General features: G+C 27.9%; 1 protein-coding gene across 2 annotated transcripts in view; it reads right to left on the bottom strand.

The window, feature by feature from the left end:
- Positions 1-395: 395 nt before the first annotated feature.
- Positions 396-22,248, bottom strand: part of LOC136071913 (dihydropyrimidinase-like) — a 34,380-nt gene continuing 12,527 nt past the window's right edge. The window contains exons 5-18 of one of the 2 annotated variants that reach the window (XM_065797725.1): positions 18,914-18,991; positions 18,600-18,829; positions 18,305-18,373; positions 16,173-16,217; positions 5,020-5,182; positions 4,522-4,591; positions 3,739-3,839; positions 3,554-3,594; positions 3,141-3,311; positions 2,953-3,048; positions 2,763-2,849; positions 2,631-2,688; positions 2,450-2,488; positions 396-1,046 (exon numbers count right to left, since the gene is read on the bottom strand). In XM_065797725.1, coding sequence (XP_065653797.1) covers positions 2,484-2,488; positions 2,631-2,688; positions 2,763-2,849; positions 2,953-3,048; positions 3,141-3,311; positions 3,554-3,594; positions 3,739-3,839; positions 4,522-4,591; positions 5,020-5,182; positions 16,173-16,217; positions 18,305-18,373; positions 18,600-18,829; positions 18,914-18,991 — 1,214 coding nt within the window. In that variant the 3' untranslated portion in view covers positions 396-1,046; positions 2,450-2,483. The remainder of the gene's footprint in view (positions 1,047-2,449; positions 2,489-2,630; positions 2,689-2,762; positions 2,850-2,952; positions 3,049-3,140; positions 3,312-3,553; positions 3,595-3,738; positions 3,840-4,521; positions 4,592-5,019; positions 5,183-16,172; positions 16,218-18,304; positions 18,374-18,599; positions 18,830-18,913; positions 18,992-22,248) is intronic. The other variant, XM_065797724.1, reaches the window with a different exon arrangement.

Genomic DNA, 22,248 nt, shown 5'->3' with positions numbered 1-22,248 from the left:
CATTCTGCGGCGTTTGCTGACATCAAAAAAATTGGCGTAAATTACTTCAACAATCTTATGGAGAGATATAGGATCATTTAACTTTTATGCAGGAATTAAGTATCGTCTTAACTTTTACGCAGGGACAAAGTATGGTCTCAACTTCAAACAACGCAACAATAGATCCGATAATAATGAAAAAAACTAAATGTTTATAAAAGCATTTTCATTACCATAAAAACTAAATATTTTAAACTTTTAAATTACGTTATAATTACGGACTAATATTAATATACTTCGAATGTTTTCACATTTGATTTAGTAAGTAGTATTTATATTAGAAATTAAATTTTGGAAACAAAAGAATGTTTTCTAATTTAGCATTTTAAAACAAGATAAAGTAAGAATATATAGAATTTTTACATCGGTGAACGTAGTCTATCATATATTTGATGTTTATAAAACGCAAATAGATACAAATAAATATAATTGATAAATTAGGTACTTATTACAAATTATAAAAACTTTAAATTTTTTAATACAGAAAATTTTTTTTTTATAAAATGTTAAAAAATGTGAGAAAAAAATTTACAAATTTATTTAAAAAATTTCTAATAAGTTAAAAAAAAATATATCAAAACCCGAACATTAATTGTAAATTTATTTAAGAAATTCATTTTTGTAATTACTGTTACCACCTAAAGAACCCAAAAAATCTAACATATCATCATTTTCTCGGTTGTTTTTAAGATTAGACTCTCGTGAAACCTGAACTGGAGTGTTTTTAGAACTGGACTGCTGAGAAATTTGTTTTGAAGAACTATTTCCTATATGTTTTTGATCACTAGATTCGACGCTAGACTTTGGCTGCTGTCGACGAACTGGTTGAATTTGAACGTCTCCTATATTATTAATACTGCCATCGCTAAATGAAATGGAAGAAGCGTTTCTCATATGCTTACGTTGAAATTGCTGATTATGAACCGAATCATCGCTTATCATATTCGTTGATTTTTGAGCCGCTAGGTTTGTGTTTTTGTGTTGCAATACAGTATCTTTTGCCGCAGCTTAAAGAAATGAATAATTGCGTAGTTTAAGTTATAAATAATAATAAAATACGAAATACACAAACAGAAATATGAAGTTACCGTAAAAAAATAAATACACTATGAAGAATTCAAAGTTTTTAAAAACTATAAATAAAAAAGTTCATTATTTTATAGTGATTTAAAAAATAATAGCGATGACTGTATTTAACACCAGACTTAACAGTTCTCAACAGAAAAACAATAAATAAATATATTAGGTTAGAAATGAATAGTTTAACATTAAACCATGATTTTTAAAAAAAAATAAATTCACTAAATTCTTAGCGGCAATATTCCGGTTTGTTTTTGAACATTAAATACAGAAGTGTATTCCATCGATGATTGAAAAAACCCAACATTTTTGCCTATTTGCTATGTCATTTATCTGGTACATCTACTACTGCATATTTAGTTTGACATATTACTGATAAATTCTGCTTCAATGCTTACTATTTTTTAAAATACCGACACTTTCAGAAAAAAGAAAAAAAATAATTAAAACAAAAAAAAAAACTTTAATGATAAATAATCAATTTTTGTGCTAAAGCCCTTGCAGATGGCTATTTTAGCATGCAATCAATAAGTGTATATGTATGTGTGTGTGTGGTGTGTGTGCATCTTTGAATAGTATGCCTCTTACAATGAAATTTCATTTTCATTTTTAACTTTTAAACGTCAATCAATGCTTAAATGTTTAAAGTCGTAATTGCATTAATTACGGAAGTACATTAAATTTTGTCAATTAAAACTGCAAAAATAACAACTTTAATGACTAATCACTTGATAGTGTTTGTTTTTTTATATTTATAGTTTTTATTTTCATGTCAAGTGTACATTCAACTGATATAGCCATAGGTTAATAAAGTAATACAGCGTACAAGGTGTATATATCGTGTACATATATCAAATAAGGGTTTTGATTTGAGAAGGCCATTTTTTAAATAACAGATAGAAGAAAAAAGTTTACATTTTATTCTAGTCTTGTATTTTAGTGCTTGATTTAAAGCAACTTGCAAGTGTTCATATATATATATATACATATATATATATATATATATATATATATATATATATATATATATATATATATATATATATATATATATATATATATATATATATATATATATATATATATATATATATATATATATATATGTATAATAAGGTTAATAATATATATGTATATATAATAAGGTTTGCATTTTATTTATTCAAGTGAGAAAACATTATTAATGCTTCATATAACATATATAATATAAAAAATACTTAATATAACATAGAAAATATTTAATATAATGCAGAATATACTTAATAAGAATAACCAATATAACAAAAGAAAGTAAAAAAGTGCAAATAAAATATTGGTATTAATATGCTACCTTGAGTGCTGATTGTCCTTGTGTATTTAAGTTCTTAAACTAAAAAATTTTGTGCAAAAAAAAAAGAAAGAAAAAAAAAGTGATTTGTCCTGATTAATAAATACACTAAGTATAATAAATACACTAAGTAAAACTAATTCACTAATTAATATATTTACATACACTTAATTAATAAACTTACACAACTTTACGATTGGTCCATTATATGGTTCCCTATCAACTTTTGTAGGAGCAGCAGCCTAGTTAGAAAAGCATAAAATGTTAACTTAAATAGTGATATAAAAAATATTGCTATAATACATTAACATATTACCTTTTCTTTTAAAAACTGTCTATTGTAGACATATTGGGAAAATGTTGGTCGAAAGATGTATTTACCAGAACCTCCCATTACACTCAACTAAAATTTTTACAAAAAAATAATTTTATTCATTGGCAAGCAAAATCTTTAAATGTTTAAAAACAATCAAAAAATTACTAAAATAAACAATATATTAGCTTACACCATTAGTACGATGGTACACAACCTTCCCACGACTGATAGTAACTTCAGTCACACCATGACATGTCATACCCTCAAATATATTAAAGTCAGCTGCCTAAAAAAGATAAGAATAATCAACATAATTAAAAAAAACCTGATAAGATCAAAGCAATTATAATTGTACTAAAAAGTATGATGAGGACTTACATGATGATGAGTTTCAGCAGATATGGTTCTTGTTGCTAAAGGATCCCATACAACAATATCAGCATCAGATCCAATAGCAATTACACCTTTTCTTGGATATATGTTAAAAATTTTGGCTGCAGTTGTGCTAGTGACAGCAACAAATCGACAAGGGTCCATGCGGCCAGCATGCTAAACACGTATTTAAAACCTTTAAATTCTTATTATTATATTAGGTTTTTATGATGCTTTTGAGAGATATTTAAATATTTGGTTTTACCTACTGATTTGATTTTATGATGCCTTTAAAAGATTTTTTTAAAGATTCAGTTTTACCTACTGGTTTGATTTAAAAATATAAGGAGAAAATAGAAGGGGTTAATCATTAAGTAATCATTTGAAACATGAAATACAAAAAAATTATAAATAAATACCACTCCTTTCTCCCAAACAATAGACATACGATCTTCAACACCTATAAATTAACAAGTTTAGTTTACTTCATTTTATATTTCATCTATTTTATTATTTATTTCAGATTTATTAATTTCATTTAAATTGTTAATGAATTTTGTTGACTCACTAATTAAAAAACTAGACCAATAAAATTGTTTTTTACCATTTACACCATTTGGTATGTTTCTAAAATCATTTTTTCCGAGTGCTTTTTGGTCTGCATTAAAAGTACAATTATCGGTGCCTGTGCATGCAAGATCTCCGCTAAACAAAAGACTTGATATAAGTTAAAATATTTAAAAATTCAAATACCTGCATCTCTACTTATATATGCTTCTGCATCTTTACATACTGAAAAAAAAACATTGAGAGTTATTTAGAAATCACTATTTAATTTTTTTTTTTTACAAATGCTCTGAAAAATCTTCTATTTTTCATACCCTTTTAAAACATTGGTTCATAGAAATGCTAATAAAAAAAAAACATTGGTTTTTGGAATACTAACAATTTTTTTTATTTTATGAAACTGCTACTACTCTTTTACTTATTAATATATTAAATCTCTTTTAAAAATTTATATTTACTATATAATATCATATATTATATATATTATATAATATATATTATATATATCATATAATAGTAAATTACTTTAAAAAATTTAAAAATTTTAACTTATCAAAATTTTTCTCTACATATTCTGCACAAAAAAAAAAATTCTTTTATAAAAAGTTTTTAATTATACATTTGAATATATTCATTTTACTAAACAAATAGCTAGAGCCTTGAAGCTAAATGTTTTTCATAACCTCAGTAATAATTTCTGTCAAATTCTATTTTAAATAGAAGCTCTTAAATAAAAATAACAAGTGTGACTCTCAAAAACTGAAAAATCCAAAATTAGTACTCTTTTATGCTTTTGAACTGTTATATTTAGTAAACTTACTTTGCAAGTAAATCCATTAAAAAACCTGGTGTTGAAGGGTCTGGTCTCAGTGGAGGTCCCATTACATAAGCTGAAATGATAACCATTTTTTAAGTCTATAACACAGGTCAACATCTAACTTTGTACAATAAATTTTATAAAATTCTTTAAAAGAAAAATACTTTTTTTTCATTAACTATTTACACTAATGCAGGTTGTATGCAGGGCCTATTCTAGGAAAAAAATTTGGGCAGCTTTACCAGCCCCACCCCCCCCCGCAAAATTTATCAGAAAATCAGCGTTTTTTCAAAAAAAAAAGTCCTCAAATTTTAATTTGGCCCTAATTGATGCCAAAATACGGTTGACGCTGTTGAAAACGGTCTAGAATAGCCCCTGGTAAGCCAGTTATAAACACTTTTTTTGAATAACTACATTTACTCGCTCCATCTATTAAATATCCTTCATCAGTGCTTTAATTGAAACTAAATGGAATTAAAAAACCCTTAAAAACTAACTTACCGGCGGCATGACGCCAGCAACTGTGGCGATAATGAGTTCCATCAACACCCAATCCAGCTGCAATTGGTTCACCAAAACAGTTAAAACCTTTACGACGCATAGAGCAAATAACTTCTGCAGCACTTTTACTCATAACATGAACTATATAAATTGGACAGCTAGCCTAAAAAAAAGCATTTCTAATAAATTACTAAACAATAGCTAAAAACTAAGATCTTAAATCTTTAAAATGATTTAACATTAAAAAATATTTAATGTTAAATCATTTTAAGGATTTAAGATTTACTTAAAAGTAAACAAAACCTGAATAATTGTAAACTTTATTTAACCTTAAAATATATTGAAATCTTATATATAATACAGAAATGTAAATACGAAGTAATGCCCCATGTTAAGTGTTTACATTTCAGATATGAAATTAAAATCTAAACTGCAAGGTTTTCCTTTTTTTACACCTTCAGTATAAATAAACTGCAGCATTCAGTATAAATTATAAAACTAATTTGTTTTAAGAAATCAAAAAAAGAAATCAGAAAAAGAAATCAGAAAAAGAAGAGTAAAGAACATAAAGTTACAGTCTAAATCAGTTATTCAAACAAAAAGACATCAGCATCCATAATTTCTTTTTATAATTAAAATTCATCAAAAAATCATGATCAAATCATCACTGATACTTATGAGAGAAGAATGATTTCTAAAATAATATACAAACTTGTACAAACTATTCTGTTTAATTAATAGTTTATTCTGATATTCTGATGTTCTGTAGCCTTAATAACCCGTGGCTGGAGAGCTAAGTTGGTTAGACCGTCAAACAAAAAGTTAAAACCCGGACTGTTGTACAACATGAGTTCAAATCCTGCCACTGCCAACTCAGCGCTTGAGTAGTACTTCGGTACGCAAAAATGTTGGTCAATAACGGATGCTACTTTGGATTAGTTTTAATGACTATTTGTGGCTGTTCCTATGCTAAGCCAACAATATCTTCGGATATAAGAACATTGCATAGAAAAATATAGCATGAAAATTTAAATAAAAAAAAAGCAAAGCAAAATTAGTAAGAACTGTGTATTAGTTTAGGTGCATAAAGATGTATTATTTAAAGTTAGTCATTCATCCCTTACAATGTTTATTGAAATATTTATAAAATTAAACAATATTTATAAAATTATTTTTTTAAGATAAGTTTATGCATAATCAGATTAATTGGATCGTGTCAATAATTTTAAAAGCTGCTACAAAAAGTTTGTTCCAATGAAAACGTTGTAAAATAGGTTGCTGAGTACAACCTACTCTTTAAAAGGTCATGACAAGTTGTATTCATTTCATAAATAAACTTACAAAAATTAAGGCTTGAGTTAGTTAAACTTGCCAAAAAAAATTATTTGAGATATTGGATTAAAATATTATTTTAATTCCTTTTTATTTTCTTACAAATACAAACTTTCCAGTTTTCATTTGTAAGAAAACTAGCTTTCAAGTTTTTTTCTTATAAATCTGGTCTGATAAATTTGCTTATTTAATTAATATTTGACATACAAAATATTTGTAAACAATTTATAAAATTTTAAATTAAATTATAAACATAATGTCTTACTTGGGTCTACCTTTTTGCAGTTAATCTTTAATGTCAATAAAAATAATTAATAAGTGAAAAGAGAAATTTATAATATATATTAATTGAAATAATTTAAATTTGACTCTAAGGTGTTTTAAAAGCAATATTTTTATAATAGGATTCAGAAATAGCTAAAGAAAGCAATATAATTACCTCTTGTTAAAAAGTATAAATACTTTTGAAAATCTTTTCTAAGAAAATTCAGAATAAAATAAAGAGTAAAAATTTTTTCTTATTGCCAACATGTAATCAAAATAACAATGAGCTATTTGCAAAAACAAAGAAGTTTGCATAATTTTTTGATGACTTATGTTTACTTATATATCTTACGAATATATAAAAAGGCTGTATTGTATATTTTTCTTACAACAAATTTTGTCTCCTTACTCTTCAACTTTTGTCAATAAACAAAAATAAACTTATTAACTTTATAAAAAAAATAACAATAACAAACAAATAAAAGTAAAATAATCTATATAATAATGCTGAACTTAAAAGAAGTAGTTCACTTTCAAGCGTGTTTGACACAAAACTCTTGGTAGCCATTGCAACCGAGGTAATGGCGAGAAAGAGTTGCAGAACTTTTTTTTATAAGAAAATGCTCTTATAAAAAAACGAAAGTGTATGCAAATATTCAACTTATGTAAACATATATCAAGTTTCACAGTTTTACTTTTACTTGAAAATTGGATTGCAGCAATATCTCCTTAATTTTGACCTATAGCATTTGTTTCCGTTTTATAAAATCTTTTGTTTGTTAAATACTTTAAAAATCTTTAAAACAAACAACAAGCCTGTGTGGCCGAATGATTAGCTCACAGAGTTTCTGAAGCAAATTGCCATGGTTAAATCCTAACACTTTTTTTTTTTAATTTTTTTTTGATTTTTCTAAAACACGAAATAAAAACTTTTGAAGTTTTATAAATATCATTTTCATAACATATGTAAAGATGTTATACACTGTAACAAACGAAAGGGAGAGAATTTTTAAAAAAGCTTAAAAGTTTGAAAAATATCAAAAAACACCAGGAGAAAACTGTTTCGCATATGTCAAGATGGTTATTTTATTAATGTATTTATAATGTATTTGCCCAAAGCAGCTAGAATGAATCTAAAATGTAGCTAAAAGAATGTAGCTAGCAAAAGCTTTAAAACTTTATTTTAACAATTAAAAGTCTTTTTTGCTATATTTATTTTTTTGCTATAAATTTAAACGCCCAGATTAAAAAAACGGAAAATGTTTTGTATTAAGGTGTGGATTTGACATACCAACTCCCCATGACTCCTTTTCCTGGTCCTCTTTTTCCTGGTCCTCTTTTGCTTTGTAAATTTGATAAAGTCTTGATGAATAGTTGAAATTTTATTTTTCAAGTCTTAAATTTTCAAAAATGCCGCAAGAAATGTCACGCAACTACCATCTATGCTAGTGTATCTATGATACTTATATTAAGTGTTTACACAATCAATTAAACTGCACATCTAGGACATTAAAAAGACGATTTTCTTTTTTAAAGTAGGAAGATGTTTTCATTCAATTAAGACTTTTTCTTTCTAATAAATAGAAGAGCTCTAAGCATGCGAATAAATTTTTATTTTTTGCTCTAAAAGCAATGTTTTAATGAATTTTTTTTTATCATTTATTCAAAAAACATTAAAGTAAACTAATTGAGGATAGATTAATAGCCGAATAAGTATAAAAATACAGGAAGATGTGAAATAAATTTAGATCCGGGTCATGACAGCAAGTTTATAATATTTTGTTTCTTTATAACTTTATCATGTTCTTATATTGAATGATTAATTATATATTAGAACAATATTTATAATATTAATTAGAACTATATTTAAAATTTTTATTATTTTTTGTTATTTTTATTTACTTATTTTTTAAATAATTTTAATTATAAATATATTTATGTTAAAAAAGCACAACCTACAAAACTGCCCTACTGTCTTGAAGGTTATGCTTTTTTAAGCTAAGGCTAAGAGAAATCTTGGTTGAGTAAAGACTAGAGATAGTGTCTTGTAAAAATACCCATCTTGGGCAGATGTTAACTGCATCTGGCTACTGTTTTGTAGAAGGCCTCCTAGGAAAAGTCTTAAAGGGTAAGAAGAATAATTCTGCTAACCAGCCTCAAACCCATTCTTCATCTATTAGACTGGCATAGATGTAATACTGTGTTACATTGTATGCTGCCCAGGATGATGAATGCCAGATCTTCTTGACTCTACATGACTATGCAACTCTTCCTGTAACTTCCTAATATAGGGACAACTTTAAAACTCAGTTTATTGGTTCTGAGGCCAGCTTGTAGTAAGGTTTCCCTAAATCTGTGATAGCTCTCAGAGCCTTATTCCATCAACAGCTGCAAAATATCAGAGTATTAACAGTGCTAAGTTGCACATGGATACTGTCCCTGTTAAAATTTTAAGTTAATTTACAGGACTGAGACAACTACACAACTCATTGGTTAGGAGACCGTGTTCTATCTATGAAAGTCAAATTTTAACTTAACTTAAATCATGCCAAAAGTAACTCAAAATTTAAAACATAAAAAACTATCCCCACCACCTAACTGTTTTAATATATCTTTTACAAATATTCATGGTCTGTGAAGCAACCTTCCATCAGTTCAGTCTTACCTTTTGCAAAATTCACCAGACTTGCTTGCTATTTAAATTCTGCTATTCCTTCTTCAGATCTCAGAATTGATGGGTATTACCCTTTGATTCGCAAAGACTACAATAGTTACATGTTTGGCTTGAGGGTATACATATGTATCAACTCACCTATTTGTTGTAAAAAATCTTTTGACCATTCTTTTATGTGTTTTTGCTTAGCACCTCTTCACTCTATCACCTTTCTCTTTGTTCTCTATTGCTCTCCTTCTTCCCGAGACTACACCCTTTTAAAATTCTCAATCTCTTACTCAGATAGTTAACTTTGTGATTCGTTTTCCTAACAACCCTAATCATTTACCTTCACTCCTTGATTATGTCTCTGACTCTAGCTTTTGTTCAGTTTCTCTTTTAGGTGGTTCTGACCATGCAATAATTTCTATAAATCTTTTATTTAGTACTTCTTTTTCGGACTCACCTTTTATCGCTCTACTTACTACTACCCTAAAGCTGACCGGGATTCTTTTTGTGATTTTCTTTGTGACAATCCTTGGGTTGATGTCTTTTCTCTCTCAGCTTTTACTTCTTCTCATTGGTTTTTACCTTCTTGAGCAGCTGCTAATTCAAATTGTAATCATTTTTTTTCCATCTTTTTCAAAAGAACAACTCTCTTGAAAACAAACAGCTATTTATTATTGCAAGAATACAATGTAAAAAGGTGCTGTCTGATGCTAAGCTCATTTATTCTCAGTTCACTAAATCTCATATCTTATATCAGAAGTTAGGCTCAGAAAAAGACTTTTGGAAAATATTCAACAGGGTCATTAACAAGGGTAGGTCTAACATTCCATCTCTCATTCATGGGACTGATCTCGCTACCTCTCCTAAGGATAAGGCAGAACTATTTGCAAAGAACTTTTCTTCAAATTTGACTCTTGAATCTTATGATCATTCTCTTCCTTCCAATCCAATTAAATAGATTACCCATTGTTAGACATTCAAAACACTCCAGTTTCTGTTGCTAAAGTCATATCTCAATTACACTCTTCTAAGGCTTGTGGTCCGGACAACATTCCTGCCATAGTCTTACAAAATTGTTCTCTAGAACTCTCTTCAAATCTCTCTAAACTACTTAATAAGTGCTTGACTGAGTTTTGTTTTCTTGCCTGCTGGAAAATGACATCTGTTGTTCCATTTTTCAAAAACTCAGGTGAACATTCTGACCCCTCTAATTATTAATCAATCTTCTTTCAGTTATTAGTCCAATCAATTATTATTTCCAATCAGTCTTCTTTCTGTTATTAGCAAGGTCTTTGAGTCTTTGATCAACAAATTTGTCACATCCTATCTTGAGTCAAATAACTTACTGTCAGACAATCAATATGGTTTTCAATCCTCTTGCTCTACGACTGACTTGCTCACTTCTGTGACTGAAAGATTTTATTGTGCATTAGATAAAGGTGGAGAGGCTAGGGCTCTTGCTCTTGACACATCTAAAACTTTTGAGAAAGTTTAGCATGCTAATCTTTTCCATAAGCTTGCTTTATATGGTGTATCTGGTAAAGTTTTTGAGATCAAATCAAATTGTTCTTTTTAACCACTTTATTAAAGTCACCCTCGAAGGACAACAATCTTCTTTATTTCCAGTAACTTCTGGGGTACATCAAGGTTCTATTCTTGGTCCTGTTTTGTTTCTTATCTACATTAATGATCTTCTTAATAATCATACATTTAAAGTAGCTCTTTTGTGCTGATGATTTAATTTTATACACCTGTCTTGACAAAATGTTTTCTCTTTTTGATTTTTCAGAACATGCAGCCAATCTTGAATCTGATCACACTTTTGTAAAAGATTGGGGCTCACAGTGGCAATTAAAATTTAACTCAGTTATCTACTGAAACAACTATTGCAATATGGTTGACATTCCTATATTAATAAATGGCAACCTTCTCACTGAGTCCTCTTCTTTGCATCTTCTTGGATTATTATTTACAACTGACCAATTGTTTAGCATCTTATCAGCATCTGCTTCTCTTTATTTTGCTTGCTATTATCTTTTTTATTCTCTACGTTCTGAAAATCTCTTATTCGTCCCTGTATGAAATACTGTTGTCATATTTGGGCTGGTTCTTCTAATGATGCTCTTTCTCTTCTTGACAAGGTTTTAAAACGCATTGTAAACGTAGTTGGAACTGCTCTATCCAGGGTTGGCTAAAAAACCCAAACCCAAAAAACATTTGGGTTTTTTTTTAAATGTCTTATTTTACAACTGATAACTCTGACTTTAACACTTATAAATGCTTTATTATCAACAAATCCAACTTTTATACTGTAAATACCCTTGTAAACACTGATTTATATACAAAATGGTATTTAGAATATAATTTTTAGTTCAAACTCCTTACAGAATAATCCAAAACTGATCAATCTTTTTTTGTAGCAAGTTGGTAACTTATTATTTTTTTAAACCATATAGTAAGTTAAATATTAAAAAATATTATTGAAATATGTATTAAAACATTAAATTAGTTAAATATTTATAAAGGAAACAAAAATCATTAACTAAATTTCAAAGCACAAAACATTAGTAGTTATTTAGCATCTCTGCTCTCAAATTTCCAAACAAGCATTTTATTTATGTCATTTTATATTGGTATTTGATCTTTATCTTTTAAAGCTTATAACTGTAAATTTCAGTACAAAGCCACAAGCAAAACACTATATATAAAAATTGTTAAACTTTATTCACATCTAGAAATGGAAAGTTGTCAGGCAAAAAAAAAATGTTATAGTTTACAAGATTGTAGACTTGTCCATGTTAAGTGCATACAACTTTAAAACATAAAAAACATGTTATGTGCAAGCAAGTTTGCAACATGTTTGCTTAATGAGAGAACATGTTGGAATCTTGTATGCACTTCACAAGGACAAGATTTGTTGGTGCAAATGATACTCATGCTCATCTGTCTATTTTACAGGTTTTAAATATTTTATATCAGCTACAAGTTTACAACATGTACAACAGGGGTGACTATGAACAGCAGGTTGAAAATGAATATCAGTACCAAGTTTGCTAAAAAGTGAAGAAACACACACAATAGAGCGATGTGTTGTGTTACTTTGATTCAGTTGCAAAACTGATGTGATTAAACATCTTCAACAAAAAAAAAAGAATCTGGTGGTGAAGACATTGTAATGGTTCTTAACAACATCATTTTAGATATTCTTAAGAACAATCTAAGCTTAGGCACAAATCCATTTGCAAAACAAATCTACCCATAATCTAAAAAATAAATACATCATAAAGTGTCAATGTCACCCCAAATCAGCTAACCATTACTCTCACACCATTTTAAAAATACAAATATTATCATATAAAATAAGAAGATTAAGATAATTACTGTATAATGTTGATCAGACCTATAACTTTTCCAGGAAGCTGGACAGTATAATTTTCTGTTAAAAAAAAAGTAGTGATTAGGCTAACAGTTTTCTTCTGTGATGCAAAAATGTTTAAAAAGTGTTCATTGTCATCCTGATTGACAATAATTTACAAGGTTGCAACATCATGTTGCAAACTTGTTGATTACATGTTGTAAACTTATGCAAACTAGTTTTGAAGTGATATATTGAACATGTTAGTATAAAAAACTAGTTTGCAACATTTATATTGTATTACCAACTTTGAATAACTCAATTGTCATAATAATTTTTATAGTGATTTTTTTTTAGTCAAAAATATTCTGAACATATTTTTAATTTAATGCAATTAATTAATTAATTGCATTAAATTAAAAATATGTTCAGAATATTTTTGATGTTAACATCATTTATAGTTGAAGGAGTCCCCTTTTGCACTATAGATAAAATGCGGTAGTAGACTAGTGGTAAAACATTTGGCTTGCAATCAAAAGGTTGAGGTTCAAATTATTTCTGCAGAAATTACTGTGCTCAATCTATTTCTCCACACAGCACTCTTGTTTAAAAATTTTAGTTGGTAATGTTGTTTGTAAGTAAAAATGGTAATGTTATGTTCTAAGTTAAGGATTGAGGCAATATTTTTAAAAATTGAGTTGCTCCCTTCACTGAAGTGGTCACTGGAGCAATAGGGAGGTGAATTAAAAAAAATAAAAAATTACTGTACACAAACAATTATAAAAATTTGGTACTTTGACCGGTTTTTAAAAAAACCCGAAAAACCCAATAAAACCCATTTAGGTTGGGTTTTTTCTAACTATGGCTCTATCTGCAAAGCTTGAGCCTCTTTTCCATCATTGTAAAGTTGCATCTCTTTCTTTTTTTTACAAATACTATCATGGTTGCTGTTCAAAGGATTTATCATCTTGTTCCATCGACTAAAACTCAATCTCGTTTGACTCGTCATTCAGCTAAGTCTCATTTGTTTACTGTATCTGTCCCTGCATGCTCTAAAAACTTAAATTTGTCTAGTTTTTTTCATCCGCACTTTAACTCTTTGGAACTCTTCATGTTTTCCTCACTCATTACAACTTACAACTTTTCAAGTCTTCTGTCAACCGTTTCTTTACTCTATATTTCTATTCTTTATTTTCCAAGTAACTCCCAAATTAAATGTGGTTGCTTGCAGCCTTGTTGGAAGTGAATTTGAATAAAATTAAAATAACAAAAAAAGTATAACATTTTTTTAAAACCAAGATTTTTTTAAACAAGTTTTATTTATTATGAAATTAACAAAAGCATCAAATAATGTTCATATATAAAGTTAAAAAAAGTCAAACTAAATATTTTTAACAATGTAAGACAAAAAAAAAAAGAGAAAATCTAAGCGCATTGTGTAAAACTAAACTTTTTAAAAGAAAAAAAATTCTGTTGTGCGAGCAGGCATTCATTATTCAAACATTTTCATTACAAAAAACTATGCAAAAAAGTGAGCGTAACATTAGAATCATATGTGGAAACATGTAAAGTGAAAACAAAAAATGCTTTTTTGTTTACATCTAGAGAGTTTTTGAAAGTTCAAATAACTCAAAGCTTATTTTCTAATAATTGTTTTTTTTGTTACTTCCTTAGGTGCTCCAAGAAGATTTAATGGTCTTATCACTGAGCACTGCAGAAGCGGGTTTAGCCAGAAAGTTTACACCTTCCTTAGCAATGATGCACATATGACCCATGGACTTCCATTTTTGAATCAAATACTCTAACTACTACACCACATAAATGTTTTGAAACATGTTTTATTTATTTATGAAATAATTATGAACTATTTATGAAATAAACACAAACACTTGTCTCAGCACTCAGGGAACCCTTTAACTGACACGTATAAATAATTAAAATCAATCATTAACAAAGTAAAAAATTAAGTTCCAATCTATTAAAATTTTAAAAATTAATTTAATTTTTAGACTAGACATTTTCATGTGGAAAAAGAATAAGGACAAAAGACAGGAATTCCACACAACTCTAGTTGAAAATAGCAAACAGACCTCATTGAAGTAACTTATTCAACTACGTGATGTTTTATTTGAGGGACAACTCCAAGTGAAATTAATTAAAAAAATTTATTAATTTCACTTGGAGAAAAAACAACTTGAAAGTGAAACTGACTTTTCCAATGAATATCTATTTTTTATGGAACTGAACTATGGAATATCTATTGTTCATGGATCAGAAGTATGTAATGCCTCTGATCTTGCAGATATAGACTATCTAATGATGGTGATTTGGCAAAACGATTTTTCAAGGTATGTTTTTTGAACTAAAATAACCTTTCTTTGTTATTTTTATAATTTATGTTAAAAGGTACACAGCTGTAAAATATTCATAAATAAAATGTTTGCAGGATTATTTTGTTTCTGCTGAAGCACTGAATATGGATGAGGAGCTAACCAAATAGTTGCACATCATCCTATGTACTGCCTCTTGTACAGAAGAGGAAAACCCTGATGCTCTGAAGATCTAGTGCAAGAAGACAGCCCACTTTATATATGTAAAATATTTTACAGCCAAGGTTTCTAAAAAAAAATAGAATCTAGATTTAATGAGAAGAAACTTGTAAAAAGAAACTTCTACTTGTATGAAATTTCCTTTGATTTTTATTGTATTTAATTGTAATTTTGATTTAAGAATTTTCATATGAAGCATGCCAATATCATGTAACTTGACCCTAAAAACCATGAGGTATGCTGGTCGAAGCAGTCAAATTTTAATTTTGATTTCAGAAGTGGATTTTCTGACCCCAAAAACCTATATATTGATATAAAACAAGCCAATATCATGTAAGTTGACCCTAAAAACCATGTAGCTGACTATTAGCTTGCTTTTCAGATTCTTGGTTTAAACTCAATTAATATTTCATAAATCAATTTCCCAACTTAAAAACCATATATTTTGGTAAATAGGATGCCAAAATCATTCAAGTTGATCTTAAAAACCATTAGGCGATGTTTTCTATTATTGCTAACTTTTGGTATACTCTGGCCCACAATGCAATGTCAGATTGAATAATTTGAACTTTGCATTATACTACATGTATTACATAAATACTTTTAAGTAAACACATTTGAGCATTATGTCATAATGTACAAATACGGTATAAATATCATATTTAAGATTTGATTTTGTACTATGCAACTAATTCAAATTTCCAAAAATAGACAGTAAACTAACTTTTATGTTAATGAAATTACTTTAAAACTAATTTACATGATGACAAAACTACTTTGAAACCAAATTACATGTTGACAAAACTACTTTGAAACCAAATTACATATTAATGAAACTTTTTTTAAACTAATTTATAAGATATAAATTATAAATTATAAGAATTAATTACTTTAAAATCAATTTTGTTTTTTACAATTGCCATTACATTTTTACATTGAAACTAATAAAAACAGTACTACAAAAAACAAAAAATTGATAATAAAGTAATACCTGATCTGCAATTACAATGGCTCTTTGTGTTGCTTCTCCTTCCACCTTCAAAAACAGAAGAATCGATATTGTTACTTACAATACAGTTGTTTAAAAAAATTGCATTATACACATATGGGCAACTCCATTTTTAACTTACGTTACACGCGCAACAACTTTATAAAATATTTTCCTATTAAAACTGTAAATTAAACTTTTAGCTATTTTGTATGAAAGCTGTTAGTCTATGAAATAAATAATATAAAATAAACTAAAAAGTTTTGAGCCTGGCCAAAAGAGGGCAAACTTATTACTGAAAATGCAACTTAACTTACGTTACAAACAAGGTAAAAAAATTGCTTCAACTTTTAGGCCAGATTTCTGCAAATCAGTAAAGTAGTTTGTATTAGAAACTTTCACAAGATGTTGAGAATTCTATACTAATTTAAAAAATATAAAAATTTATCAGAGGTGACCGGCTAAGGAAAATAAGCTGCTTTTTTAATACTATATACTTAACTTACGTTACATCACTTACGTTACCGAGTGATTATTATCGTGGATTTTTTTATATCTATTATTAAAAGTTAGAGTTACATAACAAAAGAATTGTAAAAGTATTGAATTTATTAAAAATAATTAAAAATAACAAAGGAAATTTTGAAAAACTAGTGGCACTCTTCCTGAGTAATTTTTCATAACATTTATGAAAGTTATCAAATCGAAAACAGTTTTTCCACAAGACTCTTGGTCTTGCAACTTTAAAAAATTATTTTAGTATTACAACTTTATTAATACTTATTTGAGTCAATTAAATAAGAAAATCTTTGGTTTGTCGAAGTTTTTACATTTTTTCATTAGGTCGAATTTTTAAAATGCTGCAAAGTATTTACATTTAAATCTATTAAAATATTTTTGACATAAAAACTGCTATTACAGTTTAGGAGGGAGAGGGGTTTCAAGTATATGTGGTCATTTGGACAGGAGGGAAGAGGTTAAGAATTGACAAAAATAGGCTTTATTGATGACCCCCTTAATTGCATTTACAAACGATTTGTTTTACTAAAACAAAAATAAAAAAGGTTCAATCAGATTTTTTTTTTATTAGGAGAATAGCAAGAAAATCTTTTTTTTTTTTTAAATGTCTAAATAAAAATACTCATATAATTCTTATTTTTATTTATTTATGTATATTTATAAATAAAAAAGGCTCTACCTGATTTTTTTTATATTAGGAGTATAGCAAATAATTTTTTTTAATGTCTAAATAAAAATATTTATATCGTTCTTATTTTTATTCATTTATTTATGTCAACCAAAATAAGAATACATAAACAAATAAAAAAACAATAATATAAATAATTTTAATTAACATTAAAAGAAAATAAAAGTTTTTTTTCTAAATTCTCAAAAATGTTTTGGTTAGAACCTTGTCAACCAACGCGACAAAATAAGAATTACTTAATGATGCAATTCATTTTAACAAAAAAGCGCCAGAACTTTAGCAAACGCATGTAATTTTAACTTACATTGCACAAATTTAAAATAAAAATGTGCTTTAAGCATAGTTATTCAAAATTTTAAATGCAAAAACATAGCATTTAATATTCTTTCGCATATATTATTAAAAAACTTTAGTTTTTTTTTAACTAAATTTTAGAAAAAACAAAACTTTATCATGCTTTTGTTAACTTATGTTACATGAAAATTGCAAAAGTTCTTTCGTTATTTTCTTGAAGTATATATATTTTATAAAGTATAATCTGACCAACAACAATTTGAACATTATAGCTCCATTTTCATGCTAAATTAATTCTAATTATGCCAATAAATTCATGGTTAAAATAACATTTTATAATGTTATTTTAACCAAAACAACTTTTCACTTTTTTTATCATGTGACAATAAGAAAAATCGTAACTTTCGGAAGCATGAAAATGACTTAAGTTAATTTTGATACTAAAGGTATATTTTAAATAAATTTTCATGTGTCTACATCAATATTCATTTGCTATAATTTGACGAAAAAGATAATAAAATTTGAATAATTTTTCATTTTCCGCCAAAGAATTGCCCATATGACATTCCAAAATTCTAAAATTGTATTATTCTTATAAATAATTTTTGGTGATCCTTTTCAAAAATTATATTACCTGTTCTGGACGACACAATTCGTGACCTTCAGGACCAGTTATTCCCATAGCAATCATTTTTTTAGATTGCTAAAAAAAAAACATCATCATCATCATCATCATCATCATCATCATCATCATCATCATCATCATCATCATCATCATCATCATCATCATCAGCAGCAGCACCACCACCACATAAATGTTTGACTAAACTTATTGACAAATGAAATCAATATTATTACTGATTTCAATTAACTGCCATTTAAAATTATGACTGATTTACAGCATAACTAAAAGAAAATTCTTTTTAAACCTCTGCAATCAAATCACCATTTTCTGCATGCACCTGTGCCAAAGCACCAAACTGACGACAAGCTTTAAAGACATTAAAAAGTTGGTCATCACGAAGCATGAAAACATCTTTGTATGCCATAAAGGCTTTAAATGAATTAATTCCACATTCTGAAGTTAACTGCTTCATATCTTCATAGACTTCCTCATTCCACCACGTTACTGCAACATGAAAGCTGTAGTCACAACAAACTTAAATTAAAAAAATAAAATATTATTAAACGCAAGAACAAAACTCATTAAAATTTAGTTATGTAATAGCAATCAGAAAGAAACCTTTTGGATCAGCCCAATTTCTCCATTTTTGATATGCTTTAATGAGAGATTCTCCTTTTTGAGGTATAACAAAGTCGACTAATTAAAATAATAAACATAAATATAAATGTAAATATATATATATATATATATATATATATATATATATATATACACATACATATATATATATATATATATATACATATATATATTTATACACACACTACCGTCAAAAATTATTTGAATAGTCGTACTTTTCAATATAAGATATCAAAGTTTAACTTACTAATGGGAAGAAAACTTGAAACAAAATCTACCTAAATTATATGTTATCTTCCTATTTATTAGGTCTACAAAAAATTGCAACAATTCACTTTCACAAACAATTACAAATAATCACTCTTAGCGACAATAACCAACATACATATTCTTGGCATTCTTTTCCAATATGCCCAAGTTAATTTTATGCCAATAAGTTTTTTCCACATCTTATGCATCATTAGGCATTAGTTTTTGACATTATTTTTAATTCCTTCCATAAAAATCTGATAGGAGAGATCTTGTAATTGGGGAGGTTAAATCATTCTATTTAACATTTGATCATTCTCGAACTCATTCAATTAACTTATACAATGTTCTAAATGATCTGACTTGTCTAACTACCACCCCATCAGTCAACTTCCTATCATAAGCAAGGTTTTTGAATCTTTAATTAACAAAACTTAATCTCTCATCTTGAATTTTACTTTCTGATCATCAAAATGGATTTCGATCTTCTCATTCTACAGCTGATTTGCTAACAGTAATAACCGATAGGTTTTATCGTGCCTTAGATAGAGGTGGAGAGGTTAAGGCTATCGCTCTTGACATTTCTAAAGCTTTTGATAAAGTTTGGCCTGATGATCTTCTCCATAAGCTTTCTTCTTACGGTGTATCTGGTAATATCTTTAAGATTGAGTCCTTCCTTTCCGATCATAGTATAGAAGTTGTCCTTGATGGGTAGTACTCCTCTTCATATCCTGTAACTTCATGCATTCCTCAAGATTCTAGCCTTGGCCCTATACTCTTTTTAATTTACATAAATGATCTTCCAGACATTCTCACATCTAAGGTGGCATTGTTTGCTGATGATACTACCATTTATTCTTGTCATGATAAGAAGCCAACACTCTCTGATTGCTTGGAGGGGGCATTTGAGCTTGAAAAAGATTTCACTTCTGCTGCAACATGGGGCTCACAGTGGCTGGTGAACTTTAATTCAGATAAAACCCAGTTCTTTTCAGTCAATTGTAATCGCAATAATAATAATAAGATCTTCCTATATTTATAAATGGTAATGTACTTGATGAGTCATCTACCATTCATCTTCTAAAATTAACTCTTACTTCCGATCTTTCTTGGAAACTATATATCAAATCCACTGCAAAATTAGCATCTCCTAAGGTTACATCTCTTTATTGTGCTTGACACTTTCTTACTTCGGATTCTATTCTCTATCTCTATAAATCTCAAATCTGTCATTGTATGGAATCAGCTAAAAGTAAACTTTAAATTCCAGGATATTTCCAGGATTTTTCAAGGAAATTTTGGGTTATTCAAGAATATTGATTTTTTCTTGACAATAAAATGGACCAGTAAATGCAATATATATTGTCTTAAAACGAAACAACTAAATATTTAAATCATACATGCATACATATAATTGTTTGTGTGTTAAATATAAATCATATATACATACATATATTTATGTAAAGTTTGTTCAAACTCATACAAACATATAAATTTTTCCTGTCTATGTTCATCTAACATTTTTAGAACCTCCCAATTAACATTAGGACCATCCATTGATACTTGAATTAGTTTTCCAAGATCAAACATCTCTGTTGCTTCAATAAGTTCGTCAAATAAATTCTGTGAATTAGGACGTCTGATGAATTTAGAATCAATATATCTAGCTTTTACAACACCAGAATTTGAATCCCAGTATCTAACTCCACAGTCTCTTTGTTCATTTTTAAAGATTACATTCATACTCTCATCATATGACAAAACAAAGATGGGTGATGCTCTGACTTAAGATATAAGTTGCTCTTGATAGTATGGTGCTAAATCAAAATTTATGAGGTAGCCACATTTTGTTTTGCTTAATGCAAACTTTAATGCTATTGTACTATCAGAGAACATAGATTTGAATATTTCATTTAAATTTAAGTATGATCTTAAAGAAAAATGTGACATTACAACATTTAAGGCCCATATTATTTCTGCCTTGGTAACCAGAGCTGGAGATTTAAGATCCTCTATAGTAGGTTGTACCATTTTGTCATTTAAAACCTTGTTTGAATTGAGAAAATGTTCTTGCAAGTTAAAAGCTGCATTATAGCCAGATATTTCTGTAGTAAAATCTAGGAATGAAATGTGTAAAAAAAAAATAATTAATATCCGCTAAAGTGTACAGCTAATCAATTTGCTCCAAGCATTCAAAAATTCAAAAACACTTTTAAAAATAAAAAGTAAAAAATCAAAACAAATAACTAAAAAACTACCTGTAAAGAATATATCAGCTGCATTATGTGTCCTTGCATGCTCTTTATGCTTCTTACCAATTGCATGAGAATCCAAAGCAGATACTCCCATGTTAGAAATATTAATATCTGTTCGACACCAATTACATCTTGCTTTCTTTGAATTTGAAGAACAAAATCTTACCCAAGAAGAATACTTTTTATTGTATAGCCATTCTGTTTGGAAACGACAGTTTTTTGACTTAGGCATTATGTCAGTTATATTATATATTAATTTATATATATATATACTATTTGTATATTTTATTTTCTAAATAATTAGTAGAATTAATAATACATATAGTAAAATTAATTAAAATATTTTGACCATTCCAGATAACATAATCAAACTAAAAATTTTGTAAAAGATGAAAACAAGAAAACGGAAGATATATAATTCCATTTTCTTGTTTTCATAATAAACGGAATATATAACTCTATAAAAAAAAGTTCCAGGATTTCCAGGATTTTTTGTAAAAAGGGGTGTTTTTCCAGGACTTTTCCAGGACCTATAAAATTCCAGGACTTTTCCAGGATTTCAAGGACCGCTGGCCACCCTGGGAATACTGTTGCCATATCTGGGGCAGATCTTCTAATGATGCCCATTCCCTTTTAGACAAGGTGCAAAAACGCATTGTAAACATAGTTGGACCTGCTCTTGCAGCTAACCTCCAACCATTATCAAATTGTCGTAATGTTGCTTCTCTTTCTCTTTTCTACAAATACTATAATGGGCACTGCTCTAAAGAGCTAGCGCCTCTTGTGCCATCTACTAAAATTCATTCTCGT

This window comes from Hydra vulgaris, chromosome 05, assembly GCF_038396675.1.
Source record: "Hydra vulgaris chromosome 05, alternate assembly HydraT2T_AEP".
NCBI lineage: Eukaryota > Metazoa > Cnidaria > Hydrozoa > Anthoathecata > Hydridae > Hydra > Hydra vulgaris.
Note: the sequence above shows the minus strand (reverse complement) of the source record. Positions and strands in the feature narration are given on the sequence as shown.